Source organism: Phalaenopsis equestris, unplaced genomic scaffold, assembly GCF_001263595.1.
Source record: "Phalaenopsis equestris unplaced genomic scaffold, ASM126359v1 Scaffold000186, whole genome shotgun sequence".
Classification (NCBI taxonomy): Eukaryota; Viridiplantae; Streptophyta; class Magnoliopsida; order Asparagales; family Orchidaceae; genus Phalaenopsis; species Phalaenopsis equestris.
In genome coordinates, this window is record NW_018164628.1 from 392,217 (window position 1) to 409,133 (window position 16,917).

General features: G+C 33.6%; 1 protein-coding gene across 1 annotated transcript in view; it reads left to right on the forward strand.

Moving 5' to 3' along the window:
* The window catches only part of LOC110022338 (guanosine nucleotide diphosphate dissociation inhibitor 2-like), a 40,514-nt gene that overhangs the window by 17,856 nt on the left and 5,741 nt on the right, over window positions 1-16,917 (forward strand). The window contains exons 6-12 of the mRNA XM_020721213.1: window positions 4,700-4,811; window positions 12,346-12,426; window positions 12,515-12,577; window positions 12,717-12,818; window positions 13,126-13,250; window positions 13,412-13,622; window positions 13,698-13,772. Coding sequence (XP_020576872.1) covers window positions 4,700-4,811; window positions 12,346-12,426; window positions 12,515-12,577; window positions 12,717-12,818; window positions 13,126-13,250; window positions 13,412-13,622; window positions 13,698-13,772 — 769 coding nt within the window. The remainder of the gene's footprint in view (window positions 1-4,699; window positions 4,812-12,345; window positions 12,427-12,514; window positions 12,578-12,716; window positions 12,819-13,125; window positions 13,251-13,411; window positions 13,623-13,697; window positions 13,773-16,917) is intronic.

Sequence of the window (16,917 nt, forward strand, 5' to 3'; positions counted from 1 at the left end):
ACATCAAAACTGTGAAACATAAACTACAATTTTCAAACACTTAAACCCTGGAGCCATCGCGACGACAAGAGCTTGGAGCCAACTTTGTGGGCAGCACGGCGAGGAATTCAGATCGAGCAGCAAGAGGATCTTCTTCAACATTATTTCTTCTTAGTATAATAACAACCCATAGGACTTCGAGGTAGCTCGCCTAGCGCGACGTAAATCCTCACATTCCCTCTTTAGGCACCTGTGCAACAATATTGTGCAGTGGAAGTCCTAATTCGCTTTAGGTTCTGAGGTTGTTGTTCGTTACAACGTAAACCCTCTTATATCTGCGGGTTATTTGCATAATCGGATATTATGCAAATGTAAGTCCCAAATAATAAAATTGGCAGGACTAAACATCTAAATAAAATCATCTCTAAAAATGCAGCCACACAGTAGGATAGTTTGGGAAGTCATTGAGGGTTCTCCTCAAGATCTGTGACATCCCCTATCTTTTCTTTCTTTTGGACTCCTGAAATAACTGTTCATATTTGAGCCGCTCACATTTGCCCTTCTACGTCCTACCTTGAAAACCTGAACCTTGAATTCTTGAAGACTAGAACCATTGATCATTATCGAGAGTTTTTTCAAGTGACTCCCGTCATTTGGGATATAATTAACTATAGGGGCTTGCCTCTATAGGGAACTTGGAACTCAGGTAAAATAAATCCTATTTAATCTTTGTATTAGATAGGGGAACTTGTCGGTCATATATAAAAGGTTCGCAGACTAAACGGATGTCACAAATCTCTTAGTTTGCAGGATTGGGTCTATCGCCGAGGTCTACACTTATCTTTCGGGAGGGTGTAGTATTCGCGGTATCAGGCACGATTATGCAAACTATTGGACGAATGAGATCCACTTGGTCTCATTTTTCAAAAATTAAAACATACTACTTTTAAAACTCAAACTATATATATCTCTTATACTTAAATTAAATTTCAAAAATTATTTTCATATTTTTCATATTTTCAAAATCTAAATCAATCCATCAAAAAAAGTTGACCGACAGACACATTTAGCTGTAGCATAGAATGATGTTTCTGATCACTATAATGGCGACATGGATCGAGAGCATTTCAATTGAATTGTCTTTGTAGTAGCATATGCTTCTCTTGGAGGACCTAATTTCTTCGAGGATGTGGAGGGGCGTGGTGGACCAGAGACGGCCATGTTGGCAATGTAGCCAAAGATCTTAAAGGAACTGGTGACGTGGGAGCATGTTATTGAAAAAAAAATTTTGAAGTATGATGATCATCAGTGAGTGATTACTATGAAGGGTTAACACAGTGGGAGTTGATAGAGTGGAATCAAGGCGTTGTGATTTAAAGATTTGAGTATATATAAAGTTTAGTATATATTTTAAAATTTAGAGTTGAATTGTGATATAGTAATGCTGTATTTTTCATTCTTGACTGAGAAGATGCCAAGTGTCTTTCTATACAAGTTATTTAGCACTTCCTATTAAATAGAATTATTTTTATTGCATAAAGGTATCAAATTATTTGTATATTAGCATCAAGACATCACGATTGAAAGATCTTAGAATGCATTTTAGAGTGCATGTAAAAAAAATTAGGCTACAACTTATATATTGATTGCATTACTCAACTGCAAAAGTGTCAAGAAAAAAAAAAGGAAAAAAGCACTGGCTTCAATATAAGCTAAGATGACATAACAAGTGTTTGACATTAAACATAGTTCAAGAGTCTAACATGCTACTTAGTAATCATTTAACTTTAAACCAGTCAAATAAAATGATTGAATACATAAAATAATTTCTGTTCTATTTAGGAAACAATAAAATAATCAATTTAATAATTTATCATGTAATGATCACTGCAATTATAAAATCATCTATCAAAAAAATTAAACGTTCAATATCATCTCGGAAACAATAAAATAATCAATTTAATGATTTAAGGTGGAATGGCTACTTTAGTTTGGTCGTTATTATTGAGTAATAAAAGACTTTCTGGCAAGCATACATTTACTTAAAGGCAACCCATGTTTGACTCCAAAAGCAAAACTGAACCCTACATTATGAAAATTTTAATATATTAAAAAGATTTCAACTATAGATTAAATAAAAATAAAGAAGTTAGAAATGTGAGGGGTCTTTGGGAGGAGAAAATTGAGAAGTAGGGGAGCGGTGAGTTTACCTTGTATATTAGTTGGAAAAATGGGCGAAATGAAACATGGTACAGTTTGTTAACAGTCTGGAACATTTTAGATAAAACTAAATGAAATGGTTAATGCAAAGGAAGGCTTAGCTTTTGATTGTTAGAAGTAGTTTGGACGGATGCCAACATTCTATTAAAAGTGCGGCTGCTAAAGAAGAATTCAAATGGCCATCCAAAATAGCTTGACGATGACTTCTTGTATTGGCTATATGATAAAAAGTGCATGCTATTATATTTAATTTTATGGATCTTAGGAATGTATATGATGAGTACCAATAGAATTATTTGGGACAAATGAAGGGAAATGGTGTGTCAAAGGTAATTTGAAGTTATTAAAGATATATATGCCACGAGCTAGTGTTAGAAATACTTTTAGGGTCATTAAAATTTTTTCAATTACAAAATGAATCCATCATTTATATATATTGAGCTTATTGGCCTTTGTATTGGTTATGGAGATACTTACAAATGGTATTAGCGAGATGCCTTGTTATCTACTTTTTGCAGATGACTTGGTTTTTGCTAGTGATACGACAGTTGAAATTAGTGAAAAAAAGGACAGTGAAATTAAAAAATACATGTATTATATTTAATTTAACAAAGATGAAGTATTTTAAACATTATTTTGTCAGGTGTGGAATTCGTTATTATTAATAAATATTTTTAGAGCATGAAAATGTAAATTCTAAAACTAAGGGTGGGTTGTTAGAATGAAAAATGTCTTAGGAGTCTAATGTTATAAGAGTATATATCATGGAGGCTTAAAAAGTAGTTTTTTTTTTTACTCAGAAGTATATTTTATAAAAATTGAATTCGACAATCATGTTGTATGAATATAAATTTTAAGCAATAAAAATGTTATTGATAATTAATTTGTGTGACTGAAGTTAGAATATTAAGATGAATCTATGGAAAAACTAAAAAAAAGATGGATTAAGAAAAAAAATATTTTATATATACAACTGAAAGGACATCTATTGAAGGTGGTTATTAAAAATAAACTTTGTGGTCTGAACATATAGAATAAAAGATAGAAAAATCACCAATTAGATGGGTAGATAAAATCTGTGTTGGAGAATTAGGAAGAAAAATGGAAGAACTTCAATAGAAGTTTTTGAAAATCATCTAAAAAAAATAGGACAATACTTAGCATGAACAAATGAAAAATGAGATTTAAAGCTGATCCTATATGGTTTGGGTAAGGACGGCGATGATAACGATGATGGGTCAATGCTACTTCATATCAAATATTAGGTTAGAAAGAATCCACACTGAATCTTTCCAGTACTTGTGATAGTTCTATAATCATTTTTGCAATTTGCAAATTTGAAACTCTCATGTACATTTATTGTGGCATGCTATGTATGAACTTAAATGATGTTTGGTTTGGTAGACATTGTATTGGGGTTATGGTTATGAATTTGAATCAATAATCAAGGATCACTTTATAATCAGGTTTTTTTGGCTCAACTAATGCTTAAATTTAAATGAACTAGCCAACTAATGAGATACCCCAGCTCACATTAAACTTTGAATTGAGTTGGTACTAAATCGACAAATATATGTGGAATTGAAATGTATGTATGACTGCATGCATACATATATTTATGTATAGACACTAATGTTTATATCAATGCTTATATGCATCGATAGAATTGTTCATGTTTATGCATGGTTGTTTGTTTATAGGTTGAATGACTAAGTTTTTGTAACATTACAAAAAACGATCAAAATTGAATCAAATTTTTACTTGATTAAGCTTTGGATCAAAATAAATAAGCTATGCCTGCCCAATTTAAGATTTGTTCAATCTCTAGGATGAATTGAATGACTTTGAGCTAAGCTCGAGTCTCAGTTGGATTTTTTCGAGATGTAATCGTTGACAATCACAATTAATCTTTATTTTACATATATTTTTGGCATATAAAATTATTATGTTCGCCACTTAAAAATTAGTTATTAGGATGTTTTAAAATCAACTACTAACCTTCCCCATCTCATATATAGCTCTACTTAAATAAAAAAATTACGTGCTTATTTTAGAAAATGTTGATTGGTGATTATTAATTCTACTTTGATGAAAGAAAACCTGTAATCTTTGGAAATTTACTTCTAAATTTGAGCAATGGTGCATCGAATGGTATATATGATAACCTTTGAAGAATCTTTTTGTCACAAACAATTAAACTTTTATAACAGACAATATATGTTTGCTCATTTTAGGAGGGATAAGCCTTGTTTATAACATGTTAAGAAGTTTAATTGCTCTTTTATTGATTGGATGTTTTTTTTTAATCTAACATTGATGCAAATATACCAACTATTTAGTAGGCGAGGCTTGATAACCTTTATTGTTCTGAATTGCATGTGCTTTTTCTTGAACTGAATTGATCGATAAATTTTGCAGAAATTAGGAATGAACTTTATTCGTGTTCATATTTCATTATTCATCCATCTCAAAAAACATGAGGTTATTTTTTCATGCATAGAAAATATGGCCTGGATGACAATACCGTGGACTCTATCGGTCATGCATTAGCACTGCACAGAGATGATTACTATCTGGATGAACCAGCTCTAGATACTGTGATGAGAATGAAGGTATGATTTCTTAGTGTTTAAATTGCTTAAAACATATGTAGATTAGTTGACATGAAAATCATTCATACATTGACCAAGCATAATAGTGTTTAAATTAGCTTTTTTTTTCTCAATAAAAAAAATGTTAGGAGCTTTGCAAATAATAGGTTAAGCATGCAAATCATAAAAATTGCATGCCTCTATGTGTGGGTTGGACCAACTTTGCATATGGAGGATATGGTTGTGCTCGGACAATAATTCTCTCTCTACGTGTCTCTCTCATGCAACATAAAATATTTTATTTAAATTTATTTGCAAAATTTTATAGGTTATTTCATTCAAATTAGTTATTATGATTTGTTCATTCATTTTATTAGAATAATTTATCCTCTTTGGATAAATATATCTTTGAATAATTTTAGATTAGATTTAGGATTATATTAAATTTGAATTTGAATAATTAATATTTTGTTGGGAACCTATCTTTTACTCTTTTTTTTTAATCCGAATGCAAGATTTATATTTGATAATTATAGAATGAATTGAATCAAAGATAGTTCTTATAATCACATCTCCCAATTGATTTCGATTCCTCTTCTATATACTTTTCTTCCAATCTCATGTCTGTCAATCCTAAAACCAAATTCTATTCTTTTTCAACCCTCCATCACATTTTAGTATAATATCTTCTTGATATTAGATGTTTGGTGGCTTGCAATGCTTCTCTCCATTCAATCCATTGTCTTCACCATTGACACCCCCCACATCATTGCAATATCACTTCCGTCATTGCACTTCACATGCCAAATTTTTTTTATTAATGTATTATGATATAAGTATTCCTAGGTTTATCAATAACAACAAAAATAATAAGCCTTTGTCCCACAATGTAGGGTCATCTTCATAAATCTTTTTTCTCTATTGCTTCTTATTGAGTGTCATTTTTTTCATTTAATTCTAATATATTACAATCATTTTTTATTCAATGTACCCAAGTCTTTTTAGGTCTCTGCCTTTCTTAACATAAGTCAAATCTAAAACATCTAATCTCCTAACTGGATCATCAGATGGTCGACACTTACTGTGACCAAACAATCTAAGACAACCCTCTCTAATCTTGTCCGTCACTGGAGCTACACGAGCTACACCAACCTTCACTGGAGCTACACCAACCTTATCACATATATATTCATTTTGTATTTTGTCTCTAAGTGCTAAGCCACTCATTCACCCAAGCATTTTCATCTCAACAACACTTAACTTTGTTTTATGCTTTTCTCTTTTAAAGGCCAACATTCTACATCATAGAGCATTACATGTCTCACCACCATCTTATAAAATTTTTCTTTTAAGTCCAAGTGGTACTTTTCTATAACACAATAGGCCCGATGTATTCTTCGACATCAATCATCCAACTTTAGTTCTACTAATAGTATCCTCATCTATATCACCGTCACTTTGAACAATAGACCTGAGATATCTAAAACGTTCACACTTTCTAATGATTTGATCACCCTTAATTACATCTCTACCACCGGAGCTACTACTACTAAAATTATTTTCCATATATTTAGTTTTAGACCTATTCAAACAACGGCCTTTAGATTCCAATGTAGAGCTCCATAATTCAAGATAGAATATTAAATCTAATATTCCTAGGTTTATATTAGAATAAATTGGGATTAGATTTAGTTTATATTATAAAATTTGACTTTGAATAACTAATCTTTGTAATTCTAGGGATTTAGAGTTTGTATATGATAGTTGCAATGTGAATAGAGCTTCCCTATTCTCATATATGATATATATATATTGGAAGTTTTGTGAGTTTGCGTTTTTTTTTCTATTATAAATGCATAAAAATTTCTAGACGGCATGAGCTTAAATTCTTCTTTTTTGTTTTAACTTCAAATGACATTTTAATTTTGAAAGTTCATCACTAAAATTTTGCCAACATATCAAATTATATTTCAGTTTAGCTATGTCTTGTTTTGTTTCTACTGCTACTTCATTCGTTTTATGTTTAGATTGTCTTCTAACTTATATTGTCCCCACGTTATATCATGGGATATTTTTGTTGTTATTTTTCATGAAGTGTATAATTAGGCTATTTTTAGTTTGTTATAATAGTTTCTCTCAAGCTCGCTCAGCCTTCTTCGCTTTTTTGCCTCACAGTTTTAACCAAGTACTCTACTGTTTAGGTTTCTTATGTAATGACACATCCTTGAATATCATTGTCTTTTTATGGCAATTATCGGTTTCTAAAACTGTTCTAAGAATTATTCTTGGTTGTTATTTTGATTTATGTTAGGTTATACTATAGATGAATTTTTTTGTTGAATGAGTGAATCGCACTCCTTTCCTAATTCTAAAGATGCATATTTTTTATCTGTGAAAATCTGAGAAGATCCGATTCTTTCCTACGTTCCCCCTCTCGTGTGGGTCAGCCGGCCATCCAAATCTCGGAGGATTTAATTTGGACAACTTAGGAAACATTTGATTAGTTATTCACTTTCTGATTTTATGTTATTCTATTTTTTATTTGAGAATTATTTCCTTTTCTAATTTAGGTTGTATATATTTGGTAAGTTTGTAAATAAGCAGAGATTGGCTTCCCTATATATATGTACCCTATTTGTGAATAACTAAATAAGTATTTTTCCTTCCCAAGTAAATTGTGCTTGACAGACCCCTCCCCGAGCTACTGAACCGCCTTCTAGAGCTGTCGAAACTCCTTCCCATAGCTGAGACTACTTCCTGCTAGGTTCAAAAACTCCTTCAATTCCGAACTCCCTTCTTGCCAGAGCAGAAACTCCTTCCTGCCAGAGCCAGACTACCTTCTAGCATCAGGCGGCCCTTCCTGCCATTGCCAAACCTCTTTCCAGCACTAGACCTCCTTCCCTGCAGGGCAGTCAGAACTTCTTCAGCCGGATTTTCTCCCTATAGGCTCTTCCAAAGTTTTTTCCTATTACAGAAAATCTCCCCCCTTCTACGACTGTATTCTCTTTGCAGCCCAATATCCTCTTCCAGCAGCTCCTCCTACGGCAGAAATATCCTTTACTAGCAGCGGCAGAAGCAGTGACATCACTAGCAACAAATAGTAGAAATAGAAGCAACAATAGCAGCAAAAGATGCAATCAATTTCAGACTAGAAAGTAGAAGCAGCCCTAAATACGCTTCAGGATGATGGCAAAGTACAAGATGAAGACATCAAGTTTTACTTTGAAGATGGAATCCTGTCCAGACGACTCTTGAACTTTTTAATTTTATCACAAATCATAAACTCAATGGCCATAACTATCTTTCATAGTTCTAATCCGTGTTTTTGTATATTTGTGGTAAAGAGAAAGAGGAACAGCCTTACCTAGAAGAATTGAGACTATATGGTTATGTCTTGGTTACTCAACTCAATGAACACTAAAGCGGAAGAAAACTTTTTGCAATACAAAACTTCTAAAAAAATTTGGGAAGCTGCAAAAGAAACATTTTTTAGTGTTGAGAACATTGCATAGTTGTTTGAGATTGAAATCAAGCTTCATGACCTTTGTCAACGAGAGCTAAGTGTCACCCAATACTTCAACACTACAAAGTTTTGTTTACAATTGGATATGTTTAAGATACATGTATGGAACATTCCACATGAGTAGAAGTCTAGTTTCCCTATGACGAAACTGAAACTGCCGGTTTGATGCCTTTCATTTAGCTTTTACAACGTGAAAGTGCTAGTTGAAATATTTTAAACTGTGTATTTTAGAAATTGTAATTAATTTTTTAGGAGCAATTGAGAATCTTTTTGGCAGCTAAAAGGTTGTGATGTGCTAGTTTATTCTTTCCTTCTAATGCATGTTACATAAGTGGCTCCGGTTTGTATGTATTGTTGTCATTGCAAATTGTGTGCTACTTCAATTGAGATGTTTTTCACCTATAATGCCATTGCCCTTCATGCCCTTTCCATATTTTATTTGAAACTTTATCCTTAAATCCCTCGTCGTCCTCATCTTCACAACTTTATGCGAAATAGTTGGTGCAGTATCATTGATCATCATTGGCTTATTTCTTTTCATCGGCACTCTCATATAATTTTGGTGTGCTCTTAAACGTCTTCTCCATCACCTGTTAAGTTTTTATATCTAAATTCCATGTCAATGTTTAATTTTAGCTTAGCTCCTATGTATTTACATATCCAACATCATAAACTTGACTTTTTACATTTATACCACCCAAATCTCTCATCTCACATAAATTAAAAAAAAAAACTACTATTTTAACTTTTAGAAAGTGAAATGTCTTTTCATGCATAGGTATGGTGACATATTTAAAATTGAAGTTTAGGTGTTAGATATGTAAATACATGGGAATTGAGTGTTATATGTAAATTTTTCTTAATTTTATAAAGAAATTTTAAAACTCTTTGTGACCATTATTTTAAGTACCATTTCGTTAGAAATTATAGTCTCCTAATACTTGCATGTGAAATTTGGAAACTTTAACATGGAGGGTAGAAGGTTGTTGTGGCCGGAATCCATATTTGTATCAATATTATATTTTGAATTGATTTGAATTAGTTACCTGATTTAGAGTTAAAAAAAAGTGTTTTAAGTCATTAAACAAGGACAACGCACACACACACTCATGCGCATGTATACGTATACATGTACATGTGTGTGTGTTTGTGTGTGTGTGTGTGTGTGTGTATATATATATATATATATATATATATATATGGACCTGCATGATCAAAACTTAATCAGGATCAGCTTACTTTTTTCAATATTAAGCTAATATTAACTTGGATTTTTCCATTGGCAAGAGCGAAGTTTAGGAAGCCTTGCATCAGTGATAACGTGTGTATGCGTTTTGATCCTTTATATGGGCCTACAAATGAGATGCGATTCTTATATATTGTATTTTCCTATCATGTTATTTTATAGGATCATTGTTATGATCATTATCCTTAGAACAAATATCTGTTATCTTCTTTAGCAATCCTTTGCATTTGTTAAGTTTAATTTACAGGAATTTTTTTTTGAACAAAAATCTATCAATGTTACACTTGAGTTGCCCCTTTGCTTCTAATTCAATTTAAATTTATCCACGCATCATCTACTCTTCATTTTACATGCATAAACCATGAAATTCTTTCTGCCATAATATTTACCTTTAACAAGTTTTATTCTTGTATGCTCTATTATAAATATGTTTTGACTTTATCATTTAGTTTGTCCATACATTGATCTTAATATTCCAATTATTGCAATAACCAACTTAGTTTCACCTTTTTGTGAATACTTAGACCAAGATAGGGTAGATAGTCTATTTTTATCAACTTTAAGTTTCTGATTGTTTCCCATTCACATTATATAATTGGCAAACGTATCCATTCTAGATACCCAATTTTGACTTTATTAGCTACATTCAAATCTAGATTATGGTCTTTTTATGATTGATCTATGAGGCTATATTTTTTCATTTTAGATATCACTTTGAATAATCGTTACTTGAATTTTAGAGAAGTTGCTTATCATATACTTTGGGCTTTATTCTATAAGTTTTATGCTCCCTAATATGTAATTTTAACTTTAAATTTAGTCTTACCTATCACAGCTATTTCATCTGAACATACCATGCAATATCATTCTTCATTTATGAATTATCATTTATGTTTAGGAATCTATATCATTTGATAATTAGTTTTATATATTGGGTATCTTGGAAAATTTTCTTAGTTATGTTTCTTGATTAACATTTTTAAGGTGCTTATTATCATGGATTTTGCTGAAATGGTTTTATTATAAAGATCCAAAAATTAGTCAGAGCAAACATACTCGTAAATAGAAAATAACAAATGACATGTGCCCATGATTTAGTTTTATTCATGTATTTTTTTTTAGTCCGGGCTGTAATTTGATGTTCCTTTTCAAGATGCATCATTACTTTCTGACTTGTCACCACTGGGGTATCTCATTAGATTCAAGTTTTCATTCATCTCTGATACTATCAAATGTCAGGTGCTCTTAATTAATTTAAGGGATGTCGTTTTGTGGCAGTTTTCCATGCTTCTGGACAGTGTTGTTTCCCTTCCTGACCCTTTTTTCTAAATAGTATAATATACTATGAAATAATATAAAATTGGGGAGATGTGCCTACCTTTCTCTCTCATACTCTTTTAATTCAGCATCCCAGACTACCTAGAGCTCTGCCTTTTTTCAATGTTGGGCCAACTTAGCAAGAACGGTAGGCTTTTGGAAAATCAACCCTAACCTCTAGCTTTTGATCATTGTCCTCCAACAAGTGAGCAAACCTTTTCATTCGCTTAATGCTTTGAAATGTCTTTCAAAAGTAGTAAGCATATATTAATAATTCATAAAGTAAGCTTATTGAGACACAATTACATTACCCGTACCAATTGTGTTGAGGACTTTATCAATGTGGCTATTGCCAACACAAAGACATTTCTAGATTATAGGGTTGTCAAAGGATTTTTAGCTAACTTTAATTTTTACCTAGTAGGCCTCCTTATCTTGTTAAACGTAATCAATGTTTAGGTTGGCATCAAATATTGCCTCATTAGAGCCGAGCCGATTTTGAGAAAGATTGCTACCTTGTTTGTGTTCAGTGACCAGGCGGATGGCCAAGCGAGATGCGGCCGCACTACCTTGAACTGGCACACTACCTTGAATTGGCATGCATCATAATAGCTTACACAGAATATGTGTTTTTGGGTTCAATTTCCCTTTCTTTGAAAGTGGGCTCTTCTCTCGTGTAAATTTTTCAAAAAGGTCTCTTGTTTTATGTAAATTGGTTGAGCTTTTATAGGAACGATGAGTTCTTATCCCCTTTTACATTTTGGAAACTCTTCTACCAATTGTTGAAGGGGGAAATCGCCTAAGAAGGATGAACCATATATCTAAGGCTTCAAAATTATCATTTGAAAGCATCAAATCAAGCGATGAAATCAAACTCAATAGGAGGCTGTGGTGGGGTTTAAATGCTTGGGTAGCTATGGAGGAACCTTCTTCTCTCTTTGCCTTTCACTGTCTAAAGATCTTATTCAAAGCACTAGCTTGTCTGAGCTCTTTCTAGTAGAAGAATCATGCACAATGCTTAAAATGTGAATTGAAAACTAATTGGATGCTTTCAAACCAAGTTCTTTTTACTCAAATAGGATACTAAAAAAAGGCAATTGATGTATGCCATTGAGTAGGCCCCCTTTTCAATGTACCTCATCATTGAGTAATTGGTCCAAATGTTTTGCTCAGTTAACCGAACCTGAAGTAGTTATGATATTCAAAAGCTTTATGTAACTTAACCAGGAATTTAACTCATCGTCAAAGTGATAGTACCTTTCTCACTAATTCAAATCATTCTACATTAAGTATTACCCAGCAGTCTTGATCATACCAGCATACGATGCTCCCATGCATCAAGTACTGTGAATATGCTCAATCTTCTAAACGGAAGACTGGGCATTCCTACATTGTAAATTAGCTGGAGTGCTGTTTTCTTTTATATGTACATCATGTTTGGTTTATACAAAGTATTGACCTCCGCACAGCTTTATGCAGAATCCTTAGCTCGTTTTCAAGGAGGATCACCATATATTTATCCTTTATATGGCTTGGGGGAGCTTCCACAGGTAAGTCATTGCTTAATGGTGCGTTTTTTGTTTTTTTTTTACATATATTTTTCATTAACTAGTTTGTGATTGTTTTCCGGAACAACAGGCTTTTGCACGTCTTAGTGCTGTTTATGGTGGCACGTACATGTTGAACAAGCCAGATTGCAAGGTAAAGGCACCATGTCATTTGATTATGATTATGTTTTCAGTCTTTCTTTCAGATACTTCTTTGATTTTATGATTTTAGGCAGCTTTTTCTATCAATTTACTAAATGCTCATTTGGAGATTTGCATCTTTTCATTGGCAGGTAGAGTTTGATGAGGAAGGCAAAGTTTGTGGTGTGACATCAGAAGGTGAAACTGCTAGATGTAAGAAGCTTGTTTGTGATCCTTCTTACCTGCCAAACAGGGTAAAGTTTACTTCTTTCATTTGAACTATTGTTTCAAACTCTTTTTTTGTGTGCAGTAGGTTTTTTATTTTGTTATTGATGGGACTTAAACCTTTGACGTCCTCTTTCTAGGACAAGGTTAATAAAACTTGGGCACTTTTTCGTTGATGTTCTATCAAAACTAACTGATCAAGATGTTGTCAGTGTTTCTTTGAATGTATTTAAGCTAAAAATGTTCATACAATATTAATATTCAATATATCAACTGTTGTGTGTGTTTTTGAATTTCTTTCATCCTTCATTTTAAACTTCTACAGACTGTTTTCAGGTCAGGAAGATTGGCAAGGTTGCAAGAGCAATCGCTTTTATGAGCCATCCTATTCCAAATACAAATGACTCTCATTCAGTGCAGGTTATACTGCCCCAGAAGCAGCTTGGGCGCAAGTCTGATATGTGAGTTTTAAAAACCCAAATAATTGATTTCTTTTAAGTCACTCTCGCCTATGTTCCCGAGTTTGCAAGGAGTTTGCTATCCATATTACAAGTTTTTAATATGTCGTTCCAACTCTTTCTACTAGTGGGGTAATCTAAGCAATGCGCATCTGGTTGAACAGGTACCTTTTCTGTTGTTCTTATACTCATAATATTGCCCCAAAAGGGAAGTTCATCGCTTTTGTTTCAACTGAAGCTGAAACGGATCATCCCGAGATTGAACTGAAACTTGGAATTGATCTTCTCGGTCCCGTGGATGAGCTATTTTTTGATACCTATGATAGATTTGAGCCGGTTAATGAATCTTCACTGGATAATTGCTTCATCTCAACGGTATGCCTCAGTAGTTATTTATTAATGTTTTAATAGATGAGAAAGATTCATTCACATGTATTTTTCTGCATGTAGAGTTACGATGCTACCTCACATTTCGAGTCAACTGTCATGGATGTGCTTAACATGTATAGAAAGATAACTGGAAAGGTAATTTCAATTCTTCCCCTTGAATTTTTTTTATGACATTTGGTTGCTTAAAGTTAGAAATTATGTTTTGAAAAATGATATCGTTTAGTAAATCTAGAATTTGCTTGCATATAGTTATACATTATTGTTGATTTCAAACTCCTCAAATTTTCTCGAAACTCTTTCTCAAAAATTATAATGCCACTTTTTTCACTCAAAATGAGTGAAAATGAAAGAATTATTTTTCTAAAATATGTTTTCTATCTACAAGCAGCCATATGAGCCCTCATATGTTTCTACTAGGAAATAGGCCATGGCCAAGATATGGCAAATTACATTGATCATCACACACCATTTAACAATTCATATTCGTACATATTTTCTTCAATACTATACTTTTGATCTCATTATTCACTCCATTGTAAAAGCGGTTGCATGTAAATATTTTTCTACCATTGTTTAACTTTATTTTGATAAATGAGTATATCTTTGACTTAGCTTTTCATAGTCAGATTTATCCACTTCGTTTTTTTCACCATATATCGTCTTGCCATCTCTGGTAGAAAGTTTTTTGTAGTGTTATGGTTATTATCTTCATCATCATCTTAGCTGTTTAAATTTTAATACTTTATTTTTTACTTAATGGACGCTACATTAAATGTTAAATTTATCCGCAAATCATTTTGGCATAACCTTTATCCATACTTTTTTTTTTGTTCAAACTTTTTTTTCTTTCGGAGTTACCATATGCTCTTTGTTTTATATGCCCAAACTATCTTTCATCACCTAAATTTCAATAGAGGATACTCATATTGTACATTTATTATGATCATTTCGCAATACATCTTTAGTTCAACCATGCAGCCATCTTAGCATTGTTTTTTTTTTCTACACTCAATTTACCTTATTTTGACTTCTTTACCACATAATATAAGAATCTACGAAACCAGACAGTTACATTATAACTATGAATGAATGAATGGATGGCCTAATTGAATTTCTATCAAATTTACTTTTGAATGTTTTCCATAATAATGTATTATTGCATGGCAGTTTTGAGGTACTTTTTCATTGTAACTATCCAAACTTAACTCTAGAAATTACATTATCTACATACATACATACATACAAACATATATATATATATATATATATATATATATATATATATTGAATCTAAAAATTTCTAAGAAACACACCCAAGATATAGAACGTTGTGCAGAGGAAATCATGAGAGATTGTAGAGAATCACATGAATGTGTAAACTTTATTCATGGCATGGGCCCTCTATTTATAAGGATGGACCTCAATATTACAAAATCATAAGTAGATCCCCTTATCATTACTTTTCAGGGGGTTTTTTAGTAATTACAAAGATATTTGAATATAATACGACTGACGGATTGATGTCTGTCGACGAGAGGTTCATTGGTCGTTGGCCTCCCCTTAACTCCATCGATATTTGACCCGAAATGTAACAATCTACCGATCAGCTTTAAGGTCGATCGTCTTTCAGTGGGAAATACTCTAGCACGTTCTTACGATCGATCGTTCTAAACATCTCCTTCGGTAGCATTAATTCGTCAATCGCTAACAGAAATGTCGACTAATCACATTATCCTTCTGAGTCGTTCGTTCTGCCTTGAAAACTGTGCTGGCATATTTTTTGGTGTATATGTATAGTTTCCCGATTTTTTTTGTTCCTTGAAAGCTGCAAAGCACACGAGGACAGAATAATTTTTTAACATGTAAGAAATAATTGAATGACATTATTATGCAATATTGAACTCTCCTAGATTTTTGTGCCCTTGTCATGATAATTAAGCCATGATATAAGGAAAGTTTATGTCTTCTCTTCTCCTTCTCACTCCTTAGAATTTTCATCTTCTCCCCATATCTGCTATTATGTATGGCGGAGGAGAATCGTTTGCTGTCAGGGACGCCCTTCTCAAGGCGATGAATGACATGCGAGCAAAGGCCCGCAACCAGGCGTAAAGCGGAAGCCGACGAGCGAAGTCTCTGTAAGAGAAATGAGCAAGAAGAGGGTTGTGCTGATACCACGAATTGAGGAGCGCCAGGAGCGAGTCAGGTCTTTGGGTTTCCTTGTGGGTTGTTGCAGGAGAGAGCTACGGAGCAGGCTGGAAGCCGTTCTGACATTCACTTTACAGGGCACCCATCGGAGGTGAGTGTTCCTGTCAGAGGAGAAAGAATGTTTGTTCAGGTTGTTGCGTGGGTTGTGGTCTCCCAATGAGGTGTTTGAAGGGATGTCGGTTGAAGAGAGGGAAAATGAAAAACAGTTTACACCAACGGAGGATTTCTTCGTGATGGATTCCCCTTGACACATACTGCTATATTTGGTTGATCGCTTCTGAATGATTTCAGGGCAGTGGTCTCTACGTATGATGTTGCTGTCAAGTTTTCTGGAGACGGAGAAATCATCACTGTCAAGGGTTACCTGGAACAGTCCCGAGTTTGCTACTTGCAAACCATAAGCAACGTGGAACATGATCCTTTGGACATCCAAAATGCTAGGGAATGTGAGCTAGGCCAATGAGACCATCCCTGAAGTCTCAGTTGTCGAGGGGGAGCTAGGTAAATGTTTTAAATAAGTGAAAGTTTTGATGCAGGACATAGGGAGCTGTTGGTTTAGACCCTCCAAGCAAATCATGGATGGCCGCTGAAATGTTAGGTGTGCTGATCTACGTTGTCTGCCATAGATTGAATGTTGATCCATCGGTTTGGCCCATGAAGCAGAAGATTAGAAGCTTGGTCATGACATTGGCGGGAGCCATCCGAGAGGTACGAAAGCTGAAAAAGGCGTGATACGTTTGAGAAGTGCAGTGCCCCAGCTAGGTCTTCAATGTGGTGATGGTGCTGATGGCTAACGGAAAATGGAGGATGTGCGTGAACTTCACCAACCTGAACTCTACCTCCATGAAAGACATATCCGCTACCAAGGATTGATACACTAGTAGATTCAGGGGTCGGTCATTCAGTCCCAAGCTTTTTCGACGTATTCTCTGGGTATCACCAGATTAAAATGCTTTCTGCAGACGTAAAAAAAACCTTTTTTATCACTTGTGATAGAGTTTACTGTTATAATGTAATTTCCTTCGGGCTTAAGAATGCAGGGACGACTTACCCACGTCTCATGTAATGTCCCCCC